The sequence below is a fragment of the Schistocerca cancellata genome, chromosome 1, assembly GCF_023864275.1.
Source record: "Schistocerca cancellata isolate TAMUIC-IGC-003103 chromosome 1, iqSchCanc2.1, whole genome shotgun sequence".
Taxonomy (NCBI): Eukaryota; Metazoa; Arthropoda; class Insecta; order Orthoptera; family Acrididae; genus Schistocerca; species Schistocerca cancellata.
The window spans coordinates 863,347,806-863,374,658 of NC_064626.1; the positions used below are offsets into that span (position 1 = coordinate 863,347,806).

The 26,853-nt window shown below is 40.8% G+C and overlaps 1 protein-coding gene across 1 annotated transcript in view; it reads right to left on the bottom strand.

Annotated features, from left to right (window-relative positions):
• LOC126189501 (CD63 antigen-like) overlaps positions 1-22,854 on the bottom strand; it is a 36,003-nt gene extending 13,149 nt beyond the window's left edge. The window contains exons 1-3 of the mRNA XM_049930948.1: positions 22,733-22,854; positions 17,141-17,329; positions 16,484-16,654 (exon numbers count right to left, since the gene is read on the bottom strand). Coding sequence (XP_049786905.1) covers positions 16,484-16,654; positions 17,141-17,329; positions 22,733-22,807 — 435 coding nt within the window. The 5' untranslated portion in view covers positions 22,808-22,854. The remainder of the gene's footprint in view (positions 1-16,483; positions 16,655-17,140; positions 17,330-22,732) is intronic.
• Positions 22,855-26,853: the final 3,999 nt, after the last annotated feature.

The window sequence follows — 26,853 nt, forward strand, 5'->3', positions numbered from 1 at the left end:
AAAGCTCATTTCATTCAGTTGCAATTAGATGAATTAAATGCTTTAATTATTGACATAATATTACACACAAATAAGGATGACAGGACAACAAAATATAAATGGGGTAATAAGTCCATACCACAGGTCTGTTTAATATATTTTATTTCACTGTGTGCTTTGTTTTATATCATATGAATAACCAGATACAATAAATTACCCCAGAAGACACTGTTGTGCTAAAAATTAAGTCAACCAGTAGGAAATGCAAGAGAAATGATGATGCTATCATTGGGAACAATGGTAGGAGAGGAGAAACAAGAGTTCCAATTCCAGGCAAAGGTGACGACTGTCAACTATTTGTTACTCCATTGTATGCACCAGCTGTTGGTATTTAATTTTTCTTTCTAAACCTTTGAAGAAGTAACTTCCCCTGTAATTCTCAACTAACAGATGCCATGAAACTGACCTGACCAGTTTTAGTTGTTGTGAATTGGCAGGAGCCAATTCACGGAGTTTGGAGGAAGCCGAAAGGCACGCGTTTAAGCTCACGCAGGCTGGCGTGAGGTCTGGAACAGGTCAGAGAAATAAGACTAGCAAAACAGGAGGTAACTGGTAGAATACTTAACTTTAATCCACAATTGGTGAACATCTCTCTTGACTGTACATGCTTCACAAGATAAATAGCAAAGGATATGGCGCCTTGCTAGGTCGTAGCAAATGACGTAGCTGAAGGCTATGCTAACTATCGTCTCGGCAAATGAGAGCGTAATTTGTCAGTGAACCACTGCTATGAACATCGGTTGTACAACTGGGGCGAGTGCTAGGACGTCTCTCTAGACCTGCCCTGTGGCGGTGCTCGGTCTGCAATCACTGACAGTGGCGACACACGGGTCCGACGTATACTAGCGGACCGCGGCCGATTTAAAGGCTACCACCTAGCAAGTGTGGTGTCTGGCGGTGACACCACATTAGTGACTGGCTATGTAGTTAACAGTACAAAACAAGAAAGAATAGTTAACATAGTTGGATTCAATCCAAGAAACAAGAATTTTCAAGATTTAATGATGATCTCCAAGCATCTACCCATAATCTGAGGCAGGGTAGGTGAGGATGGTAGTGGGATTTGTGAGAGGGGGGAACTCGTGTTAGTTTTGTAGCAGGTGGCAAATTAGTTTTTTGATTTCACAACAAATGGCTCTGGGTATGCTTTCCATTTTCTGCCTTTCTTTAAACTAATAGTGAACTGATACATCTGTCTGTCAGGTGGAGGGGGGGGGGTGCCAGCTTATATCTGCCCTGCCCGATTCTTGTTACCGCCTCGATCCCTTGGCATCATCTCTGTTTGTGTATTAGGTGGATTTCTTGTACTAATTCAGAGGAACATCTTGTATACATTTCCTGTTATAAATAACCAGGGGAGTCCTTGCTAGCTCATGTGTAATTTGCTTTTACAAAAGTGACAGTGACTTAGGACTCCTGTAATGTGTGCAAAGCAAACCCTGAAAATTTTTGTAATTAGGTGAGAGTTCAGATTATTCAATCATGGTATACTTACAACAATTATTAATGCAAACTGCACAGGACATGGCTTCTCCACCATTTAACAAAAAAAATGGAAGGACTGGGATGCTTACCATTGATGACTACAGTCATATTTTTCAGCATGTCAAATTTCCAATACAGAAAGACAAATGCCATGTTCTTGTCAGGAACTCCTGAACTGTTTCATCAAACACATAAAGTAGAGCTATTAACAAATCTGGTGGAGCAAGAGGTATTTAGAATGTTTTCTTTACTGCAAGATCATTTTTTGAGAAAGGCATGAGATCAGAATTTTATCAACAGACAAGGGGCCCAGTCAATCTCATGGAGATGTGGCCTGTGGCTCACATGCATTAAATAGGAATTGCAGTTTTAAATATTTATATGGGCAGGATAACACAGACTCTCTAATCAGGGGCATTGGAGCATCTTACCCCAACTTGGAAGTGAGCAACCACACACTGAGAAAATCAGATCTGTCCATAATTGAGGTAACTGAATTGCCCAAGCCCATGAAACTGCCTGTGCATCCCAGAGTTTGCATATGATGGAAGAAAATGTTACAGTACTCAGTTCTCTGGCACCAGTCACGCAGAACATCATGCCATCTCCAGTTGGGCCTCCACATGCTCCATGACCTAGGACAACCTTGGAAACAACCACACCAGCAGCAAAGAGCTACATGTCAGTGGTGTCATTGCTTGGCTGTAAACATTGCTTCTTTTGCTATGCACACAATGCTTGACTCGTAACAGTACACAACATCCACAGGTGTGGCAAAAAATGAGACTTGCAGGAGGGAGGTTGTAGCAGTCCCAAAACAAATAGTCTCGAACCTATGACAGTGTACCAGGTAAGTGATAAATTTATGGAAGTGCAGATTTCTCAGGACACAATCCAGTAAATATGCTTAGCTGTGTTCATAGGCAAACACCCAGTGAAATTACTTCTGGACGCCAGTGCTTATGACTCTATCTTGAATCAATCTACTTCAATTTAGGGGCACTGACCATGCAGGGAGCCAAGACAAAGATGCAGGCTTATCTGTGTTCTTAGTTGCCCTTACCAGGAAAACTTCCAGTTTCACTTACAACAAAGTCATTTGTCCTGTAAATTTTCTTATGGTAGCTGACTCTGCAGTGGACAATGTTTTTGGGATATACTCTTTTTCACACCTTTGGATTGACAGTTCGTGAAACAGTAAGTGGACTAAAATGCAGCCTGCTTCAGTATTCTTTCAGGCAACCATCTGTAACAGATTTAGGGTTCACCTTTTGGCTAATGAATCTGAATCAGTGGAAGATTATTTCGCAGCTAGCACCCACCTTGACACCTAAATGCTGTACAGTTTTCTAGCAATTTACAGTCACACCAACTGATGGCCGCAGCCCAGCAGAGCAGCCTTACGGCTGCCCTCAGTGCACCCACATTGATATATTGTTTCCACCTCCGGCACATGTTGTCAATGAGACCATTTCTCTCTGGATGACTGTCCCCTAGTGGTGAAGGATTTGTTCAAATGCCACCCAGTCTGAATCTGCAGGATGATCTCCATCTGTCACAGCTGCTTAATGTGCATGATGACCTCCTCCCGTGAACTTACGCAGTACCACCAAAATCAACTTCACCTCTCCCATCCTGGTGAGCAGCTGTTTGTTCCTCAGCCCCCAGCTGACTCTCCTCTGGTTCTGTGTCAACTCATACTACTCACATGGAGTGTTGTTCTACCCTGTCATTTTGCAGCAATGCCCATGAAAGTCAATCCATCACCTTTGCTGCTCGTATCTCCTCCAAGCCATGCACCAACTCAGTGTTCACCCTCCATGATTGTTGGTGGGGCAGGTGAGGGGCAGGGGAAGGGGCTGATGGGTGTATGTAGTGACACCATATGATATTGCTACAGAAATCTTGTTGCTGGTACAGCATTAACGTTGAGGGCCATAGTGCCATTACTTAGATGGTGCTAGTCATCAGGACCACACCAGAATTTAGCATGTAAGCTGGTTGAGGGCTGATCTGAGTCAGCTGTAATGCGATCTGTGGAGTGCGATGTGAATTTACTACCTGTTTGGCTTTGGTGCTATTGTCATGGACTCCATTTGTCATAGATGGAACTTTGATATGGTGTGGACTAGACTTTGCTACAGAACACACCTTGTGCTGTTAATTAAATTACCTTGTGCTGTTTCTGAAGTACATGTTGCAGATATAACCTGTTGTTAATAAACCAGAGCAGGTCGCTACTATCTTTTGTGTAACTTGCCTTTACAAAACTAAAAATGAAAGAGATTGCTTGGTAAGCTTTACCAAACTTTTATACCTCTACCTAAAAATGAATATTTATGCAAATTTATTATTCCAAAATTTCCATACACTCTTAATTTGTAATGATAGCCTTTCCTTCCCTTACATACCTGTACTTGGTAAATTCCATGAAGTCTTGCTCTTACTCTTATCTGTATAATGCATTCCTATTTCAGATTCATTAGCATTTCTGTGACACTACTTGTCCATTGAAGGCTCTCGTCGAATACCAGGCTGCATACAGTTGCGTTCTTATTTATTTTGATGTGTATGTTTGTGAAAGATCCAATATCACTCCAGCATACTCCATCTGGGATCTTATAAGCAGTAGTGAAGGCCAATTCACACTGGCCATTGTGACAGTGTCACTTCAGGGTGTATACTCACATTTCCATAACATCAAGTCAGTTCAGGTCACATGATCTCAAATCATTTGGCTGTACTCAACTCTTTTCTCATGGGAGTTATGGTCTTTGCAAGATGGTTCTCAACTGCTTTATGCAGTGCACATACACAATGTGGTAGCTTTTGTATGTTGATATTAGAGTCCACATGTGTACAAAATCAATTTTTCACATTATTCAGACACTTATCAGACTAGTATGATTTGCAGCTTGCAGGGATAGCTTGTATGTTAGAGGACGGGGGGCGTGAGGGGTGGGGGGGTGGGGTGGAAGGTTGTGAGTCTGAAAAATAATTTTGTTACATGTTACATAAGGGAAATTTCACACACACTACAAGGAGTTCAAAGAAGAGGAATCTGCATTTTATACATATTTTAGGATATCGAAGCAGCATTTTTTTCCCATTTTTTGTCAAACTGCAACCAGAATTACTGTAATGAACACAGTGTCATAAGCTGCCATCACAACCCATGAAAAATTGGTTTGTTTAAGGTTAAGTTTAGTTGCCATTTCAGTGTAAATTTTTGTGCAATAGGCAAATCTCCTTCAATATCTTTCCCTTTGAGATTTAGCTATAGGTTTTCTTTACATTTTTTATTTGGCTTTTAATAGTTCAAGTGCCTTATTTGTATTGGTGTTAGCTAATGAAACTGCATAAATGTTGAATACTAATGCTTGCAAAACTGTTTCACACACAGCCCATGGAGCTGCTTAACAGTATATAAGCCTGCCACAAATACAAATACAAATTTAAACAAATGTCTCTAATATGTTACTTGATGTACACCTCACAAAACAAGCATTTTGCCATTATTGCAGTGTCTGAAGGTTTCAGTTCATTTCTTTATCAAACTTTACAAATTTCTGACAACATACAAATAAATTCCAATTACTAATGAGTTTGATTATATCCACAGCACCTTTTTCACCGTGGGCTGTAGTCATATTGCAGTCCACTTCATTGCAAAATATTAAATACTGTTATGTATAAAAGTAAACTTTATAAATGTAGTAGAGGGTATGTAATTTAGAAGTGCTATTGAAAATACTGTTCTGGCATGTGACATTTGCAATATAAATGTGAGAAGGTTTAAGATGTTTAGAAATCAGATCTTGCACATTCTTTATTTTTCCACAATGCTTAAATGTAGTTTGAGTACCCCATATCATTCATGTATTATTCAGACTACTGCACACTGCTTCAGTTAATCTTTTGTCATTCATTATAAAACTGTAAATTTTAACAAAAGAAATAACAAAATTAAACAACTGACAACAAATAACAAAAATATTGAATAACAAAGACTTAGAAGATACTTGACACAACCATGTTGATTAAATATCTGGGCATAACATTACAAAGCAGTATGAAATGGAATGGGCATTTAAGAACTATAGTAGGGAATGTGAATAGTCGACTTTGGTTTATTGGTGGATTTTTTTTGGAAAATGTGGTTCACCCTGTTCAAGTGTTCGGGATCTGCATCATGGTGGACTAAAGGAAGACAATGAAGCATTTCAGAGGCAGGCTGCCAGATGTGTTATTGGTAGGTACAAAAAACATGAAGGTATTACAGAGATGCTTTGGAAACTCAAATGGAAATCACTGGAGGGAAGGCAACATTCTTTTGGAGGAGTACTATTAGAAAATTTAGAGAACCAGCATTTGAGGCTGACTGCAGAACAATTCTACTGCTGCCAATGTACATTCCACACAAGGGCCATGTAGGTAAGATTAGAGAGATTAGGGCTCATACACACGCATAGAGACAGTTGTTTGTCCCTCACCCTCTCTGTGGGTTTAACAGAAAAGGAAATGACTAGTAGTTGTACAGGGTACCCTCTGCCATGTGCCATATGGTGGGTATCAGAGTAGTATGTAGATGCAGAATAACAACCGATATCAACCATGAAAAGCATGATGAAACAAAGTATGGAGGATGAGCACATGGCTGTGTATCAGGAGGAAGTGAGCTTGGGGGTCACATGATTTAATCACAGACAATGTTATCAACCATCAACACTTTCTTGCTGAGAAACCTTGACACTGCCATGCTGTAACATGATGGCCAGTGCAGATGCTGCCAAATGCATTGTAAAATTTTCTGACAGGATATGACTTGATGTGACAGTCAGCGTCAATTGAGCTTGACGGTTTCACCTTTGTACTTGTGGCGACTATCGACCAAGTCGCGTGTAATATCTTTGTTTTTGGCAAGCTCTTTGCGGCAGTCTGTGGTCGCGCGTGAAAGTGTACGGACGTGTACCGAGAATTCAGAATGTAAACAACTGTATATGTGTGCTTACGAGAAATAAAAATAGTGTTTATTACATGTGGTGTAGCGTGCATCATTGGATTCGGCAACCCTACAACGCTAAACCCATACTGGTGACCCCGAATTTTGTTCGCGAGTGCTACAACGAAATCTTATACCGTCGAGCAGTACACAATGGATCGCTTGCCGCCTGCTACACCGAACACGTGCCAACTAAGTGTTCCAACGGACGCTTCGGCATGGTTTTACAATTATCCACCGGGCGTCCGCAATAGTTCTACGCAGTTTCCGAACACATCGACTAGCTGTACTCAACAGGACAGTGTTTATACAATTCCACAGCCACGTGTGCCGGCATCAGGTACGAACAATAACTTTCCGTTACCGTACATGAGTCAGCCGTCGTGTGACAGTGTTCCGTACCATCAGAACATTTTCCGCGCACAAAACTTTGAATATGAACGTATTACGTCCAATACGAACTTTCCGCGTGTTCAGAGTGCTCAACAGCCGACACAATGTGCTCAAACCCCAGTGACTATGTTTACAGGTTTCCCAAGTGCAAGAGTGAATTTTCCACCCGAATCAGTGACTGTACAAATCGAGCCGGACGCTCAAGACAGGAGAGTTCATATTTCTGCCGGAACTCCGGATTTTGCACCAACCCCCCCTACACCACCAGCGTCCGCTTTACGAGTGTTTCCGACGGCACACGCCGTTCCTGCCGCGTGTGTTCCACAAACATTGGGTGATTTTAACTATTTTAATGCACCTGTAGGGGAGGGGCCCGGAAACTGTATTCCGTCGTTCGCCGCACATCGGTCGACTACGGTCGATTCTACCGCGCCGGTCCATTCTACGCCCGTCGGCGTTACTCCGTCGACCGCTCGATTCGTTGATTTCTCGACCAAGGTCGAGCCAGCCGCGCCTACCGTGCCGCGTGCCACTGACAGTGGCGGAAGCTGGTGCACCGCTACTGCACCCGAGACAATTACGTTGCAGAACTATGGACAGGGAGAGACAGTTTCTGATAAACATTTAGGTCAAGACTTTCCCACCCGTTGGCCGAAGCTACCACCCCTTCGCAAGGATCACCCACGCACATGGTTTGCCTTGGTCGACCACGTCCTGCAGCTACACGGCGTCGCCGACGACAATTCGAAGTTCCTATGCTTACTGTGTCACCTCCATGACGAACTGGATCTGATCTGCGACATTGTGGCTTCGCCCCCCGCTACGGACAAATATGCGTTCGCCCAACGCACCATCCTCGAGCGACTATCCACATCGACAGAGGAAGCTATCCGCCTCATCAGTCAGGAATCGCTGGGATCCAGGTCCCCGTCGCAACTCTGGCGTCATCTCCGCGCTATGATTGACACGCATCACATGCCGGACATTACACTTTGGACCATCTGGTTGCTGAAACTTCCCCCGCAAGTTCAACTTCACCTTCTACATGTAACTTCGGCCCCACTAGATGCCAAACTGAAGATCGCAGACCAGGTTTACAACATTCTGCCCCCCCCCCCCGAATACCCCCCAAGGGTGCCCTCAGGCCTCAGGGGTTGGCACACCTGCGCGGCAGTTCCCATCCTGCAGTACAGAGTGCGCACGACTCGCTCCACGCATGCGCGCGGAGCCAACGCCGCCTGGCAACCGCCGCAGTAACTCCTCTCCTACCAGCACTACTGCAGCGTCGCCATCGGAGGGAACTACAAACAAGTCCCCCTCCACTGCCGCTTCGACCTCAACCAGCGCGACGGGCGACGCCACGCGCCGCCCCGCTTGGTGTTATTTCCACTCCCGCTTTGGCGACGCGGCTAAGAAATGTCGTTCTCCATGCGCGTTCCCAAACTAGTAACGCGACCCAATTCAGGCGCTACGGGCCGCGTTGCACCGCACAGACACCTATCACTAAATACTTCTTCTCCTCACGCGCCAGGACGCTTGTACGTGAAAGATGCAGTGTCTTGCCTTTCATTTCTAGTCGACACGGGGGCCGAGGTTAGTGTGATACCTTTGTCCGCAGGTATTAAATTCGAGCTTCAGCCTTGCCCCCCGCTTCGAGCCGCCAATAATTCCCTGATCCGCTCTCATGGAATAACGAATTTAAGCCTTAAACTGCAGGACATTAATACGCCCTTACAGTGGACTTTCGTTATCGCGGATGTGGATGAACCCGTGCTTGGGGTAGATTTTCTCTTAGCCCACGCGCTGTCACCCAACCTACAACGAGGTACACTAACCTTTAACTCGGGAGACCGTACCACCGGTTCAGATATCTTACCCCTCTCATCCGAAAGCGCCATTCTGCTGTGTGAGCTAGCGGAAACTGCTGTTGCAGTGCTTTCTCTTAGATCACACAACGACGAACTTCGGGACAGCAATGGGGCCCTCCGCTTACGCATCGCCGCCGTGCAAGCCAAGCTCACGGACGCGCGTAAGCAGGCCGCCCAGCTGTCGCACACGGCCACGCCCCCAACCCCCGCACCACTTCCTCGCACCTGCAGCCGACGCCGCGTGACATTTCTACTGCCGGACGGAAGCTGTACCCGCGACACTACCAGGTACCCCACCGAGCTCTTCGACAAGGACTACCAGTGGATCACCGCCACTGCTGCTGAACTGCCGGCCTTGGACACACACACGTGTGCATTACAGGTCAGTCACAGTGCAACGGGTGCTGGTCCAGCATCCCCATCGGTGTTCGCGATCAATAACGGTACTGTCCACAGAATAAATACCACAGAAGGCCCACCGGTACGTGCAAAGGCTAGGCGTTTAAATCCGGAAAAACTTAAACACGCTAAAGCTATTGTTCAGGAACTTTTAGATAATAAGACTATCCGCCCTTCTTCTAGTTGTTGGTCATCACCCATTCATTTGGTCCCCAAGAAAGATGACACTTTCCGCCTCTGCGGTGACTATCGGGCGCTTAACGCCAGAACAATTTTAGATAATTATCCCGTCCCAAATATTCAAGACTTTGCTTCCCAGCTGCATGGGGCACAAATTTTCAGTGTAGTCGATTGTCATAAGGCGTACCACCAACTGCCAATGGCACCTGAGGACGTTGAAAAGACCGCTATCATCACCCCGTTCGGGTTGTTCGAGTATTTGTTTACGCCATTTGGCCTTAAAAATGCTGCACAGACGTGGCAACGGTTCATCGACTCGCTGGTTGGAAAACTGGACTTTGCATATGCGTACCTGGACGACTTGTTAATTTTTTCTTCCTCCCTCGAGGAACATGAACAACATTTAAATACAGTGTTCCAACTATTAAAAGCAAACGGTATCGCAGTGAACAATACTAAGTCACAACTCCGCCGCACCAGTGTCACTTTTCTGGGCCACAGAGTTTCTGGCGACGGCATCCGCCCCCTAACTGAACGGGTGGAGGCCATTAGTACGGTACCTTTGCCCAAAGATTTTCAGGGCCTCCGCCGCTTCCTTGGAACGGTAAATTACTACCGTAAACATATTCCCCGCGCCGCCGACATACAAGCCCCAATGACGGATGCCCTCGCAGGAAAAAACACATCAGGGTCTCGGGCGGTCACGTGGACTCCAGATATGCGTCGCGCATTTGATAATCTAAAGTCAGCCTTACGGACAGCTGTTACGCTTGCTCACCCCATTCCTGATGCTCCCATCTCGCTTACTACAGACGCAAGTGATACAGCAGTGGGGGCAGTACTTCAGCAATCCGTGGGTTCTGTTGTACAGCCGCTCAGATTTTTCTCCCACAAACTGACCGCTTCCCAACGTAAATGGTCGACCTTCGACCGGGAACTGTTTGCTATTTACGCTGCTATCAAATATTTCCAAGACGATATCGAAGGTCGCCATCTCGTGGTATTTACCGACCACGAGCCATTGGTTTACGCTTTCCGTAACCCAGGTAAGGACTCATCCCCGAGACGTTTTAGGCATATGGACCTTATATGTCAGTTTATGAATGACATACGTTACGTCAGAGGCGCAGACAATGTCGTCGCTGATTTTCTGTCTCGGGTGTCGGTTTTATCTTCACAACTGGACCTCAGTGAGCTCCCTAAATTGCAGACAGAGGATACTGAACTCGCAGCATTGCGTTCCGATATCAAAACAGGACTCAAACTAGAGTTACGGACACTTCCTGGGTTTTCATCACCCATCTGGTGCGACATTTCAACAGGACGCATACGCCCGGTGATTCCTGCACCTCTCCGCCGGGACATATTTAATAGTATCCACGACTTGGCACACCCTGGCATTCGCGCCTCCGCACGTCTGGTATCTGAACGTTTTGTTTGGCCCGGGGTGATAAAACAGTGTCGCAGTTGGGCACGAGCATGTGTGGCTTGTCAGCGCGCAAAAGTAGGACGTCATGCACAGCCCCCCATGGGTACGTTCGATGTGGCAAAAAGAAGATTCCAGCACATACACATCGATATCGTAGGGCCCTTACCTCCCTCAGGCCCCTTCCGTTACATACTGTCCGCAATTGACAGGTTTACCCGCTGGGTAGAGGTAATTCCTCTCACTACTATCACAGCCGATGCAGTGGCCCGAGCCCTGCTGTTAATGTGGATCTCGCGCTTCGGCTGCCCAGTCTCTGTCACCACCGACCAGGGCCGCCAGTTCGAGTCTGCCCTCTTCCGACAGCTTTGTGAACTGTGTGGGGTGAAACGATTTAGGACTACAGCATACCACCCCCAGAGCAATGGGCTTGTGGAACGCTGGCACCGAACGCTTAAAGCTTCCCTGATGTGCCACGGAGGTGAGTGGGCCGATGCCTTACCATGGGTAATGTTAGGCGTTCGGGCCGCGTACAAAGAGGACCTTGGCGCATCCCTGGCAGAGGTACTGTATGGAGAACCCCTCACACTCCCAGCAGAGTTAGTCGAGCCTTCACTTCCTCCAGATCAAATCTGCGACTCGACATTCGTCGGGCAGGTCAAGGAGCTAATTGCTAACATCCGCGTGCCGCCTCCTCGACCACACACGCCCCCTCCCGTATTTCTGCATAAGGACTTGGCGTCGTGCACTCATGTCATGGTGCGTGATGACACCATCCGACCGGCACTCAGACCTCCATATACGGGCCCGCACAGAGTCATATCACGGCGTACCAACACGTTCGAAGTGCTCATTAACAGCACGCCTCAAACGGTATCCGTCTGCCGCCTCAAACCTGCATGGACTCTGGGAGAACTGCCCGATACCCCACCCAGTCAGACCCCATCCCCTGCTGCACCCACCTCACATGAGGCATCTACCGACAGTCCATGGGTGAGCGATGCCCATTCCCACACGTGTGACGTTCCCCACTCCCAGTCGTGTGACAGTGCTACAGGTGCGTGTGACATTCCTATGCAGAGTGATGCGTGTGATGACTTACCCTCCTACAGGCAGCCCCTCGCCTCTCCCCTGTTAGGATTCAGTGATGTATCAGGGACCAGCCTCAGAGCGGGTGATGTCACCGATGACGACTCGTGTGGAGATTCTGTCAACCCGTATAAGGAAGTGGTAGTGAATGTCAACACAGATCTTATTTGCAGCTCTAATGTGTTTTTTGTTATGCAGCCGGGTAATGTGTACATCTTCTACGAACAAGCCAGCTTCCCCAGTGACAACTTAACTCACATTCATCTCCTCCAGTCTGTCCCCTTGCCTGTTGGTACTGACCCATCAACGGTCAAAGTCCTACGTACCGCCACAGGCATTCAGATCCGCTATCCTGGCCCCTCACAACCCACCATCCCCTCCCCAGATCCCTCAACTGCTGTACGAGGATTCACCCGGTCAGGCAGGACCATCCGCCCCCCTCGCTGGCTCGAAGACTTCAATTACTAATGTAATGTAATGTAAGGTATGGTTTCTGATTAAACACCCTCTCCCTCCCCCCTGGGTGTTCCCTTTACATGTATGCCCCAATATTTATGTTTGTGCTCCACACTCTAGGGGGGGGGGGCTAATGTGGCGACTATCGACCAAGTCGCGTGTAATATCTTTGTTTTTGGCAAGCTCTTTGCGGCAGTCTGTGGTCGCGCGTGAAAGTGTACGGACGTGTACCGAGAATTCAGAATGTAAACAACTGTATATGTGTGCTTACGAGAAATAAAAATAGTGTTTATTACATGTGGTGTAGCGTGCATCATTGGATTCGGCAACCCTACAACGCTAAACCCATATACTCTTTCGTGCAATGTTCAGTAATTTCATAATAATTTGCATATTATTATATGACTTGTTCACTATGTCTGCGTTCTGTCCTCAGTATAGTTTTCTGGCACTCAAGTGTTGCATACAGCTATCATCATTGTTGTCATGCTGTGACATAATCTGGTCCTAGCCTCTGTGTTTTATCTTACTGTTGCTGTTTGTGAGAGTTTCTTGTTGACTTTCATTTGCATTTTCCAGTTTTTTTTATTTCCTTGTGCAATACTAAGTTATTAAGTTTATTCCATTCCAACACTAATGTCATTTACATAAATCAGAAACAATAGTGGTTTTAATTTACTGCCAGTAAACTTTATTGACAAAACAACAAAGGTAATGGTAAATACTCTTTTAATAAGTACTTACAGGAAACCAGTAACTGCTGACATAATATTACACATCACTACAAACATCCCCACAGCTAAAAACTTGCTGAGATACATAGAGTGTTGAGTAATCAGAATCCTATTCAACAAAAGAAACTACAAGGAAGACAGGCAAAGAATCGGCACATAGCCAAGTACTATGAGTATGCCACACACACAGTGCATGAGCTTAAACAAAAATATTAATACTTAGCTACAGAATAAACACAACACAATTAAAACAGCAAAATTTCCAAGCATGATGCTTACACTTAAGTAAAACACATGCACACATTGTTAACCCCTAAAAGCAAATGACATGGTACACAATGACTTACCCATACAAATTAGCCCATAACGCTACAAACGTACTAAAGAAATGTGTTCTTATAGCCAAGGGATGAAATTTACAGGGTGCAGGCCTATACCAATATGAATCTAACACATACAGGACTGATTATGAGAAATTATGAAACACTATAGAAAGTCATGCTTTATGTCAGCCTAAGGTCACATCTGATGAACATTTAAAACAGCATAGTTCTGATGAAAGTCAAAATGACATGAAATTCATCAAAACAATAATAATCCTGGTGTTATATGTGTTTACTGAACAAACTGAAGGAACAGAATATTTACAGTGCCATGTGTGATGGCTGTCTTTGATACTGTGGAGTACATATAAAAAACTTAATTTAATTAAAACTTGGTGAATATTCAGAGCAAACTCAGTGAAAGCAGAGAAAATTTCAGTAGAGTATGTACTAAGTTTTTAAAATTAACAATCTGAAACTTAAGCACTTTATTTACACATGAAAAGTGGTGTACACCTGAAGATAGATGCAAAATATCCTGAGAAAGCCTACTTACAAAGTTTTAACAGCTGTATGTACAATAATGACTCTAGAAATAGAACTACAACCACCTCTCTATTGCTCCTGTAGGGATCATTAGGACAACACTGGGTTAGTTACAGCATACAGAGAGGCATTTAAAGGGTCATTCTTCCTATGATCCACATGTGAATGGAATGGGAAGAAGCAGTAGTAACGGGTATGATAGGATGTACCGTCTGCCATGCAGTTCACTGTGGTCTGCAGAGTATGGATGTATGAGGGTAAGTCAATTATTATCCACAATTCAGTTATATTTTTGTTTATTCTGGTAGTACTGTCTTTTACATTGATGACATACGTCTTGTTATTTGTTGTGAATATAATAGAGGGAAACATTCCACGTGGGAAAAATATATTTTAAAAGAAAGATGATGAGACTTACCAAACAAAAGCGCTGGCAGGTCGATAGACACACAAACAAACACAAACATACACACAAAAATCTAGCTTTCGCAACCAACGGTTGCCTCGTCAGGAAAGAGGGAAGGAGAAGGAAAGACAAAAGGATATGGGTTTTAAGGGAGAGGGTAAGGAGTCATTCCAATCCCGGGAGCGGAAAGACTTACCTTAGGGGGAAAAAAGGACAGGTATACACTCGCACACACACACATATCCATCCGCATATACACAGACACAAGCAAAAAGTCTGCTTGTGTCTGTGTATATGCGGATGGATATGTGTGTGTGTGCGAGTGTATACCTGTCCTTTTTTCCCCCTAAGGTAAGTCTTTCCGCTCCCGGGATTGGAATGACTCCTTACCCTCTCCCTTAAAACCCATATCCTTTTGTCTTTCCTTCTCCTTCCCTCTTTCCTGACGAGGCAACCGTTGGTTGCGAAAGCTAGATTTTTGTGTGTATGTTTGTGTTTGTTTGTGTGTCTATCGACCTGCCAGCGCTTTTGTTTGGTAAGTCTCATCATCTTTCTTTTTAAATATATTGTTATTTGATGTCATATCTTTGCAATTTTCAAGCTGCTAGGTTAGTTTTGTTATCTCTGCCATGCTGTTAATCATGGCTACTCCGCTGTCTATTTGCACCAAAGAAGGGCAATGTTCAGTGATCCATTCTCTGTGGGTGGAAGGCATATCAGGGGCTGAAATTCATCAAAGACTTTTGGTACAGTACGAGAACAGTGTTTTTCCACAACAGAGTGTTTACAAGTCGATTGAAAAATTCCAAAATGGTTGCATAAGTGTTAGGCATGATGAAGGAGCAGGATGACCGTTTACCGCCACAAATGAAGAAACCATTGAGCGTTCATGTACGTGAAATGATTCTCTTAGACAAATGATTAACTATTGATGAAGTGGCACATCATCTGCAGATTAGTCATGGTGCTGACTACGAGATCGTCCACAACAGACTTGGGGTTTCATAAAGTTTGTGCAAGATGGGTCCAAAAGCAACTCACACAGTTGCATAAACTAATGTGCTTGGACATCTGCAAAAAAACATTTGGATCACTATGATAACGAAGAGGACAACTTCTTAGACAGGATCCTTACTGGTGATGAAACATGGATCCATCATTATTTGCTGGAGAGTAAACAGCAGAGTATGGAATGGAAACATCCAAATTCGCTGTGCAAGAAAAGGTTCAAGACCAAACTGTCCACAGGAAAACTGATGCTTATGGTTTTTTGGGATGCACAAGGTCCAGTACTGGAATCTTATGGGGAAAGGGGCACAACAATAAACAGTGTACATTACTGTGAGATGCTTACTGCCAGGCTAAGGCCTGCAATTCAAAGCAAATGCCGAGGATTGCTGTCAAAAGGTGTTGTGTTGTTGAATGACAGTGCCCGCCTACATACTGCTGTCCATACTGCTGAAATACTCCAGAAACTCAAATTTGAAGTAATGAATCATCCTACATATAGTCCCAATCTTGCACCCTTCTGACTATCACTTGTTTGGTCCACTCAAACAGGCATCAAGGGGCCATCAATTTGCCTTGGATAAAGCAGTGAAAGAAGCGGTGCATTCCTGGCTTGCAGCTCAACCGAGAACCTTCTTTTATGAGGGTATCAGGAAGCTTGTACATGATGGACCAAGTGCATTGAAACGCAAGGAGACTATGTCAAAAAGTGATGTTCTTGTAAGTTTCCCATTTGATTACAATAAAATTTTATAACTACTTTGTGGATGATAATTGACTTACCCTCGTAGATGTAGAACTGTTTGCTCTCTAAAGAATTGTTGCCTCTCTTTTTTTGTCATGTGTGTATGCCATTGTTATCTTTAATTTTTTCTTCATCTGTTATTTGTACAACATTTTTTCCTTTTAGCTTTTCTTTATGATATTGAGCAATATCAGTATAACATTATGAAATGTTGGTCAAGTAGTATGTCAAGTCTTAGTGTTTTGATTACAAAATAAAACCACAAGAAACATATAACACTAGAGTATATGAAACAACAATTTGTGAAGTATAGTATCAATATTACAGTTTCCACATACCACAGTTCTATCTCATGAACCAATGTAATTTTTGTGTTTAACTTACAGTTTGTTGTAAGTAATCCACTGTTTGTGCCATGTAGACGTCTTTTGGATAATCGTGCATTGTAGAATTTATACTTTCAACTAACATGTCCACTAGTCCATCCCTGAGGACATAACTAGCAATACTGGCTGAGAGCTCCAATATGAAGATAATTCCAAGAAGGACAGCAAACTGTTAATACAAAAAAGATTATTAAAGCTTCATAAAATCCTTATACAGGATATTGCAAGAGGTGTATGAAGTACCACTCAGGAATTAAGTAGTGAAGTCATTAGTATCTATTACTAGCATGATACAGCAAGACAAGTATAAATTTCCTTTTCTTCTCATCCTACCATATTTTGCTTGTGTAAAATGTGGGGCCAATGTCTTTCACAGATTGAATAACTTAATTTCATTTGAAATTGCATGTAATACTATAAATCTTCCTGCTGTGATCTGCTTTGACACCTGAGCATTAATTTAATGCTACTGTAATTTTTCAATGTCAATGCTGGAAATTCCACTTAAAGTTCATGGATGTTCAGAGCAAACTCAGTGAGAACATAGTAAAATGTCAGTAGGATGTCTACTAAAGTATTAAAATTGGTGATCTGAAACTTAAGCACTTTATCTACAGAGTTTTTTTCCTTCGTGAAAAGTGTTTTTGATACATACCACCATTACCATGCATGTACTTTCACGTACTGCACCACAGCAACCAAAGAAGGCAACAATAAATATAATAATTCCCACAGCTATAAGTAAGGTGGCAGGTGTCAAGTATTTGTCCTCCAGAAAATTTATGTAATCATTATGTATAGCATAAATTGTTGTTCCAACCATGATGAGCAGGATACCAGTTATCTGAAAATAATGATAATAATAATAATTAATAATAATAGTAATACAAGATGGTTAAATGAATTAAAAATGGAAGAGCTTTGGTAGAATATGAACAATGGTAGGAAAAACACAAACACTCATATAAAGAAAGTTTTGAGCAGAGTATAGCCTGATAAACAATATCCTGAATGCTGTACTTCACTTTGGAATTTGCATCCTTTGTCAGAAATTTGTCGAGATATCTCTCCCTTTTGTTCTCTTTCACTGCCTATGCTTGCAGACTGACTGAGGTGTATGTGTGTGTTTGGTGGAGCGACGAGGTGAATGTGGAAGAAACAGAGGGTAGGAAGAGGCAGGGAGCAGGGACAGAAGGGAACAGTTCGAAGGAGATGATTAAGATAATTTTATGGAGGAGAGTAGAGGACAGATAATGAGAGAGCCAATGAAAAATGGTTAGTGAGATGCCATCATAGAAACTAAAATTATAGTTAGAATAACAGTTTGTGAGGAACATTCAGGTATTGGGAGTGGAAGTAGTTGGAAATGATATGATGTCAAGGGCAGTATTAAAGAATATGTTACATATAGGGAGCACAGACTGGCGGAGAATTGGAACTACCAGAGTTTGAGATTTGAATAATTTTTGCACTGAAGAGGATGTTCATTTCTTAATGTAATTGGATGTGTGTGTCAATGAGACAAAGAAAAAAATCACTATACTAGACAGTGATCAATAAAATTTTTGTTTGAAATAATAACAATGATAACAGAGGCAGAGTCTTCATTTGGCAACTGAGAGACCACTTCCCACCCCAGGTTCATGACAGTCTTGAAATACAGTTGGCATACCTTTGTGATATATGCACAGATACTTAAGTGTTGCCACAGTTTTCAGGTACAGTTTGCATAACCCTATGCCAGAAGAATTTTTACAATTATCCTTGACCATTTATTTTTATAATTTTCTTGATGGAGGGACCAAGTTTTCATCAGCAATAACAAAACATCTAAATTAAAGATCCTTGCATCTCTGTTCTGTTTACTGTATTGTTGGTTTTGATTATAAAGGATATAACAACCAACAAAAATTAGGATGCAACCATTCACCTTAGATGATTGACACATTACTCACAGATGCAATTAACAGCATAGATATATTACTAGCTTTTGAACTACCACTCTTTTAAGTCTGCAATCAGTGACACACACAGACACACAAATTCAGCCACATGAATCAATTGTGCACTTAAGCTAGAAAATGAGAGGTAGTTGAAAATTAGTTTTAGATTAGATTAGATTTACTTTCATTCCAATTGATCCGTAGTGAGGAGGTCCTCCAGGATGTGGAACATGTCAGAAAAACAACAATACATGACAAATATTTACAACTAAAACAAATAAGCTAATGTACCATTCCACAGGTCCCAAGTGGAATGATCGTCATATTTTAATGAACACTAAGAGTCATTTTACAAATACTAAAGCACTGAATTTAAAATAAAAAAGTTTTTTATTTATTTATAAGGTAATAAACATGTAATATAACTACTGAAATACTTATTTACAATGAACACATTACTGCACTGAAATGGTGCAGAAGTTAGATTATACTTACACACAACCACACACACACACACACACACACACACACACACAAATTTTCAGTGAACACATTACTGTACTGAAATTGTGCAGAAGTTATGTTGTACTTATATACTTATGATGATGATGGTGATGATGATGTTGCTTTATGGGGCACTCAACATCGTGGTCATCAGCACCCATACAAATTCCCAGTCTTTCCAGTTCCAATCTCACCACTTCCCGAATGATGATGAGATGATGAGGACAACACAAACATCCAGTCCCCAGGTGGAGAAAATCCTCAACCTGGCTGGGAATCAAACCCATGACCCCATGATCCACACGTAGCAATGACAGCCACTAGACCGTGAGCTGCAGATGAAAATTAGTAATGCCTCTGTGTTGTTTTGTATACCTATATGTACTGCATAGATCAGCTACATGTGAGTGCTTGATTTTTAAATTTTGTATTGTGTTTATATTCTTGAATTTTTTTCCTAATTGTATTAGAGTATAACATTCAGTACATACAAAGTATGATAATGAAAGTTACCTAACAGAGCTTCTTTCCCAATGAATGAATTGGCAGTTTGAGAGTTGTCTCAAAATATTTTAGGGTGCAACAACTACATTATTTAGGAATGGCAACAGTTTGTTACTGTAAGGGGTATCAGTCTTCCATCAGTGGTGAAAACATGATATTACTTGGACCCTCATGCAACATTAACCTTAGACTTTGGTTGAGCAATCATAGGTATTCTCCTAGATACACTTTAGCAGCCCTGCTTCAGCATAACAGTTCCATGTTCACAGGTATAGTGTAATGATTGAGTACTGTATTTTTTTTTTCTTTTTTGATGTCTCAGTTTTATTCTCATTGTTTGTTTTCCCAAGAACAAAAACACAGAAATTTTATCTTGTTATCTCTCTCTTAGCAAAATAATTGACTCTCTTCATAATTATATTCTTAAAAGTTTTAGAGCAATAATTAAAGGCACAAGTGGCAGAGAAAGAAAAATGTCAATTTTAGCAGTGCTTCTTATTAAATTACCGAAGTTTTTGGTTACAGGCATCAGTAAAAAGATTACAGCAGTTCAGTAACTAATAATTGCAATTTATTCCTGCTTTTGCTTCCATGGATTACAAAATCATAGATATAAAAAAGAGGGAGATTAAAGTTTATGCCCCTTTGATTATGAGGCATAAGAGATGAACTACAAACTCTCATTGCAGATGGATGGGGAAGAAAATTTGCCATGACCTTATTAACAAAATCATGAAAAATCTAAATCTGAATGGTTGGTAGAGGACTTATACCATTGTCCTCCTGCGTATGAGTCCATTGTCTTACTGGTTGAACACTGCATGCAAAAAGCAAAGATCCAGATTCAAGTCCAGAACTGACAAAGAGCTGTAGCTTGCCATTGATATTGTTGAATGGACATTGTGTACAAAGGTAAGTTCTTTATCATGTTTGATTGATAATCTTGTTTCTTCTACAGGCACTGTTACAAATGATGTTGGCAATAAAAATAGATTTGGTGTTTTGAAGATAAATGTTTTCCTTTCCAGCTGCAACATCTGTTATCTTTTACTATGTACTCATCAATAGCTGGTACCCTGCTTAAAATATGTATCCCAATTAATAGCATTATTTTTTGTTTTCTTCCACACTTTTTTGTTTCTTAGTTTTTCTGTAACTAAGGAACAGTGATGTACACTGAGGAGACAAAAGTCATTGGATAGCGATATGCACATACTGTATACAGATGGTGGTAGTATAGCATATACAATGTATAAAAGAGAGTGCATTTGTACTCAGGTGATTCATTTGATAAGGCTTCTAACGTGACTGCGGCACTACGATGGGAATTAACAGACTTTGAATGAGGAATGGTTGGTGGTTCTAGATGCATGGAACATTTCATTTTGAAAATCATTAGGGAATTCAATATTGCGAGATCCACAGTGTCAAGAGTGTGCCAAGAATATCAAATTTCAGGCCTTATCTCTCACCATGGACCTTTACTTAATAACCTAGCAGACAAGCAACACTGCATGAAATAACCACAAAAATCAATGTGGGACAAATGATGAATGTATCTGTTAGGACAGTGTGGCAAAATATGGTTAATGTGTTACGGCAGCAGACAACTGACATGAGTGCATTTGACAACAGCATGGCAATGCCGCTCCTGGGCTCATGACATTATTGTTTGTTCTCTAGATGTCTGGGAAACCGTGGCCTGGTCAGATGAGTCTCAATTTCAGTTGGTAAGAGCTGATGGTAGTGTTCAAGAGTGGCACAAACACCACAAAGCCATAGACCCAAGTTGTCAAAAAGGCACTTTGCAAGCTGGTGGTGGCTCCATAATGGTGTAGACTGTGCTTACATGGAATGGACTGGGTCCTCTGGTCCAAGTGAACCAATCGTTGACTGGAGACGTTTATGTCTGGTTACTTCAAGACCATTTGCAGCCATTCATGGACTTCATGTTCCCAAACAACAATGGAATTTTCACCAGGCTACCATTGTTCATGACTGGTTTGAAGAACATTCTGGACAATCTGAGCAAATGATTTGGCCACCCAGATTGCCAAATATGAATTCCATCAAACATATATGGGGTGTAATGGACAGGTCAGTTTATGCACAAAATCCTGCACCAGCAACACTTTTGCAGTTATGGATGGCTATAGAGGCAGCACGGTTTAATATTTCTACAGCAGACTTCCAACAACTCCTTGAGTGCATGCGACATCAAGTTGCTGCACTATGCCAGGCGAAAGGAGCCCTGACATGATGTTAGGAGGTATCCCATGACTTTTGTCACCTCAGTGTATTGCCTTTGTAAAAATGATCAGCTTTTTCTATTACATTCATTCACAGACTTTCATTATTTAGAAAAATGAATTATCGACAGAGGGTTTCATCAGAGCCACACAACTTTCATTATAGAAAGAGAGAAAAATCTTTCTTATCTAGATAGTCTTGATATGCTTTATCTAAAGATCACAGATGTATGACATGTCAATTCATCTGCATCTGTGCAGAATATACTAACATAATTATTTCATTTTCTATAATAATTGGTTTCCATCTAAGAAATCTCACCTAAGACTAAATCATTAAAATAAAATAATAAATATCAACTGAAGTTGCTTTGTTTTCAGTGCTGTTTGGAGAGGAAAAAAACTATAACCTCATTTGAAAGCACACAAAAACAAAGAAATCAGTGTGAAAATTCATTCTTACATTTTTCCTCCATTCCATTTTTGATTTTTCCTCAAACGTAACCTTTTCTCCAATTTATTGTATATCTGTTTCTGTTAACAGCATGGGTACCTCATGCAGCTGTATAAACTCACTATCCATATTTGTGGTGCACTTAACATTATTTTTCTGGACACTAAGCAAAAAGGAAAGGCAGACTGGAACATGTGGAAGAATGACAGATACAGAGGTGGATGACAAACCATTGACAACCCAGCTCAAGAGAGAACTTTAAGGTATAGAACATATTTTCTTTGACTGAATTGTAAACTGATATCATCCATTGTCCCAATTATTTTTTCTTATCAGTTATGGCAAAGACAGTTCATTCTCATCCAAAATTTCTGCACTTCATTTGGTCACTGGCTAATGAATACGTAAGAGTTAAGTTACAGGGCTCATAATTGTACCACTCATGAAATACTTGTTGGTAAGGGAAAGTCAACTTTTCAAAAATATTATGTCTGGAACTTGTGTTATACATCACCTTTTGAACAGTATCTGAAATATGTGTTCCAGGACCATTAAAATATTTATATGTATTTTATAGTCAATATGTAACTTACCACAAATAGAAGGTTGAAAGAGAAAAGTAAATATTTAATACAGCGCATTCCCTTATCTAGATCTTGAACAGCCATTTTGTATTATCCTTATGTGTGCTGCAGCAGTAACAGACTGATCACAAGACTGGCATTTCTGTTATCAACAGAGTCCATTATCTCTGTGATAAAACAGATCAATTATCTACTGCCAGTTCTGAGAAGTACCTTTTAACTAGATAAGATAGAATAACTTCTAGCCAAAACCTTATATTGTCTTGCTTTAAAAGTGGAGCTGGCTGATGACATTAGTATTGTCAAACACTTACATACTTTCAAACAGAAAGGCTAAAGTCAACAATAGATATAAGATGTATTGAAGGTCCTTAACTGAGGTCAACAGTGACAGAATTAAGGCACCCAGCACAATGAATAAATAAAAAGGCATTCAGTTTGGACTGTGAAATAATGAAAACATTAAATCCATCAATATGCAGGAGCATTTAATGTCTTAAATATTTGAAATAAAGCATTTCAGTAAAGAGCAACCATATCTCCAAGGATTCTAATTTGACTGTCCATATTTGCCACATTATTGGCATAGAGCATCCACCCTCTAGCAGAAGCCATGAGGAGATACTAACTCCTACAATGCAGCAATTAGCTAGGAAGCATTTTGGGCTATTGAAAATGACTATGAGTCAAAACCAGTTTAACCAATAAACGAAATTTGTATGAGCATTGACTCATAATCTTTACAGCCAAATTCTGATTTGTTCATAAAACAACGGATACATGGTGATATACAAATGTTTAATCATTGTTTGACATGTTCATTGTATCTTCTGTCATTCCTCTGTTAATCTCAAAATGAAATTGAGCTGGTAGGATTTCAGTCCTACAGGAATGCAAGTTACACATGTAAATATAGATAATGGGGTGAAGAGAATGAGTGACTACTGAAACTCACTTGTTGTGTCACTGTCTGTAGGCAAAATGAAACTCTGAAAAATCCAGTCATTGTAAAATGCTTTTTACATAGTAGTACATCTTCCCATGACATCAAGTAAACATAACAGAAAACAAGGGATCACATTTATTGCAGCTTATTTCTCTTACTGATGCATATAAATTATCTATTGAAGACACTGAAGGTCTTTTAGAATTGATGGTATATCCTGATAACATTAACATTCCAAGCAGTATATTGAAGTAAAGTCTATCAAACAAAAGGGTACCAAAATGAGCCATATTTAATTTGCAGACAAACACCTCTACTCTTGATCTAATAAGAACCCATATTATGTGATTTCAGATACAGAGCACCACTCTACAAGTCAATGAAAAGTATGTTAACATTTATATGCATAAAATGTAAAAGGATAGGATTTTCAAAATGAAACTATGAAACTATGATGAGATGGAGATGGAAAAAACTCAAGCAATCACATAAAAGCAGACATGTGCATGTACAAAATAAAAGATACTTACCCTTGTTTTGGGGACTTGACAATCCATTATGTGGAAAAGGTCAAAAAATGATTGCAAAATACAAATATATTTATGTACTTTCATCTTTGAGGTCAATACTCACTGGCAAAGTTCGTACCCTCCTGAGAAAAGCACCATCTAAGCTTAAACAAAATACCAAACTACAGAAAAATATATGTGGTTAGAAGAATTTGGTGTCACACTCTGCACCAGCCATAATCATTTTTTTGTAAAGGCATTCAGCAGCATAAAAAAAGATCACTGATAAAGTGTAAGAAACAAATGGACATACAAATACGTGAAAGCCAGGTAATATGCAGCATTTCTTAATCTGCTGGTAATAATAGCTTATATTTAGTACACTGTCCTGATAAAATTAACTGTTTTCCTGATATGAATATTCACAGGGAGGTGATTAGAGCAGGTACTAATGAAACTGGTAGCTGTTAAACTTTCTGTTAAATTCTGTGATGGGTTATTGCCAAAAATGGTTGAAGCATTATTACTAAACTGTAGTAAAGAAAAGTTCTGTTTCCTTTCTTTACATTCTTTGTCCTCTAAAATTGTAGAGTAAAGTTTTTCTTAAAGGGTTTACCAGACAAGCTGATAGTGGGGCAGAGGCAATATGAAATTGGAATATTTGGGAGGGATTTCCAATTCTGGAATTTGTCAGATGCAGGGGAAAGGAACTATTTTAGCTGAATTCTAGGACACTGTGGTCCAGACAAAAATATGAAAGGTTAGTGTATGTGAATGTGTTCATTGAAGTTTATACAGGCCATGAAATGCTGGACATTCTTAGTGTACCATTGTGCTACCAACAATAAGTGATGTTATCATTGGCCAGGGTTCTAAAACTGTCTTTCACTTATAAGCTTTGTTGACCCACTATAAGAAACTGCATCTGCCATGAGATGGAGCTTGATATGGGGTGGTAGCTTATGTGCTTCAGTGATACAGATAGCTGTACAGTAGGTGCAGCCACATCACGAAGTTATCTGTGGAGGGGGACATCGACATTTTCAGTGGTTGTAGGGGTAACAGTCAGGATGATTGACTGAGCTGGCCTTATAACATTAGCCAACATGGCCTTGTTATGTTAGTTCTTTGAACAGCTGAAGACAAGGAGAAACTGCAACCATTGTCTTTCCCAATGATATGCAACTTTACCACATGGTTTAATAACGAAGGTAACCTCTTGGATAAAATATTTTGGAGATAAAATAGTCCCCATTTGATTCTCTGGTTGGGGACTATGCAGGAGAATGACAAAAAGAGTGCATCTGATTGCCATTGTACAGGTTGGAGGGTGGAAAGTTAGATCACTTAATCAGGTAGATATGTTGGAGAACTTGAAAAGAGAAATGGATATACTGAAATATATAAATATATATGATGAATAGTTAATATATGATAAGATAAAAAATTATTCAGTTTGTTATGAGAGACAAAAATTTAATTGTCACAGGGACTGGAATTTGACAATAGGAAAAGGAAGAAAAGGAAAAATAGGTGGAGAGCTAGGAATGGGGGAAATTGGTGAAAAGGGAAGTGACCCAGTAGAGTTTTGAAAGAGATTAGATTAGATTAGATTAATACTAGTTCCATGGATCATGAATACGATATTTCGTAATGATGTGGAACGAGTCGAATTTTCCAATACATGACATAATTAGGTTAATTTAACAACATACTTAAGTTAATATAACAACTTTATTTTTTTGTGTGTTTTTTATTTTCTTTATTTTTATTTTTATTTTTTTTTATTTTTTAATAATTTTTTTTTCTTAATTTATATCTAAAAATTCCTCTGTGGAGTAGAAGGAGTTGTCATTCAGAAATTCTTTTAATTTCTTCTTAAATACTTGTTGGTTATCTGTCAGACTTTTGATACTATTCGGTAAGTGACCAAAGACTTTAGTGCCAGTATAATTCACCCCTTTCTGTGCCAAAGTTAGATTTAATCTTGAATAGTGAAGATCGTCCTTTCTCCTAGTATTGTAGTTATGCACACTGCTATTACTTTTGAATTGGGTTTGGTTGTTAATAAAAAATTTCATACGAGAGTATATATACTGAGAAGCTACTGTGAATATCCCTAGATCCTTAAATAAATGTCTGCAGGATGATCTTGGGTGGACTCCAGCTATTATTCTGATTACACGCTTTTGTGCAATAAATACTTTATTCCTCAGTGATGAATTACCCCAAAATATGATGCCATATGAAAGCAATGAGTGAAAATAGGCGTAGTAAGCTAATTTACTAAGCTGTTTATCACCAAAATTTGCAATGACCCTTATTGCATAAGTAGCTGAACTCAAACGTTTCAGCAGATCATCAATGTGTTTCTTCCAATTTAATCTCTCATCAATGGACATACCTAAAAATTTGGAATATTCTACCTTAGCTATATGCTTCTGATTAAGGTCTATATTTATTAATGGCGTCATACCATTCACTGTACGGAACTGTATGTACTGTGTCTTATCAAAATTCAGTGAGAGTCCGTTTACAAGGAACCACTTAGTAATTTTCTGAAAGACAGTATTGACAATTTCATCAGATAATTCTTGTTTCTCAGGTGTGATTACTATACTTGTATCATCAGCAAAGAGAACTAACTTTGCCTCTTCATGAATATAGAATGGCAA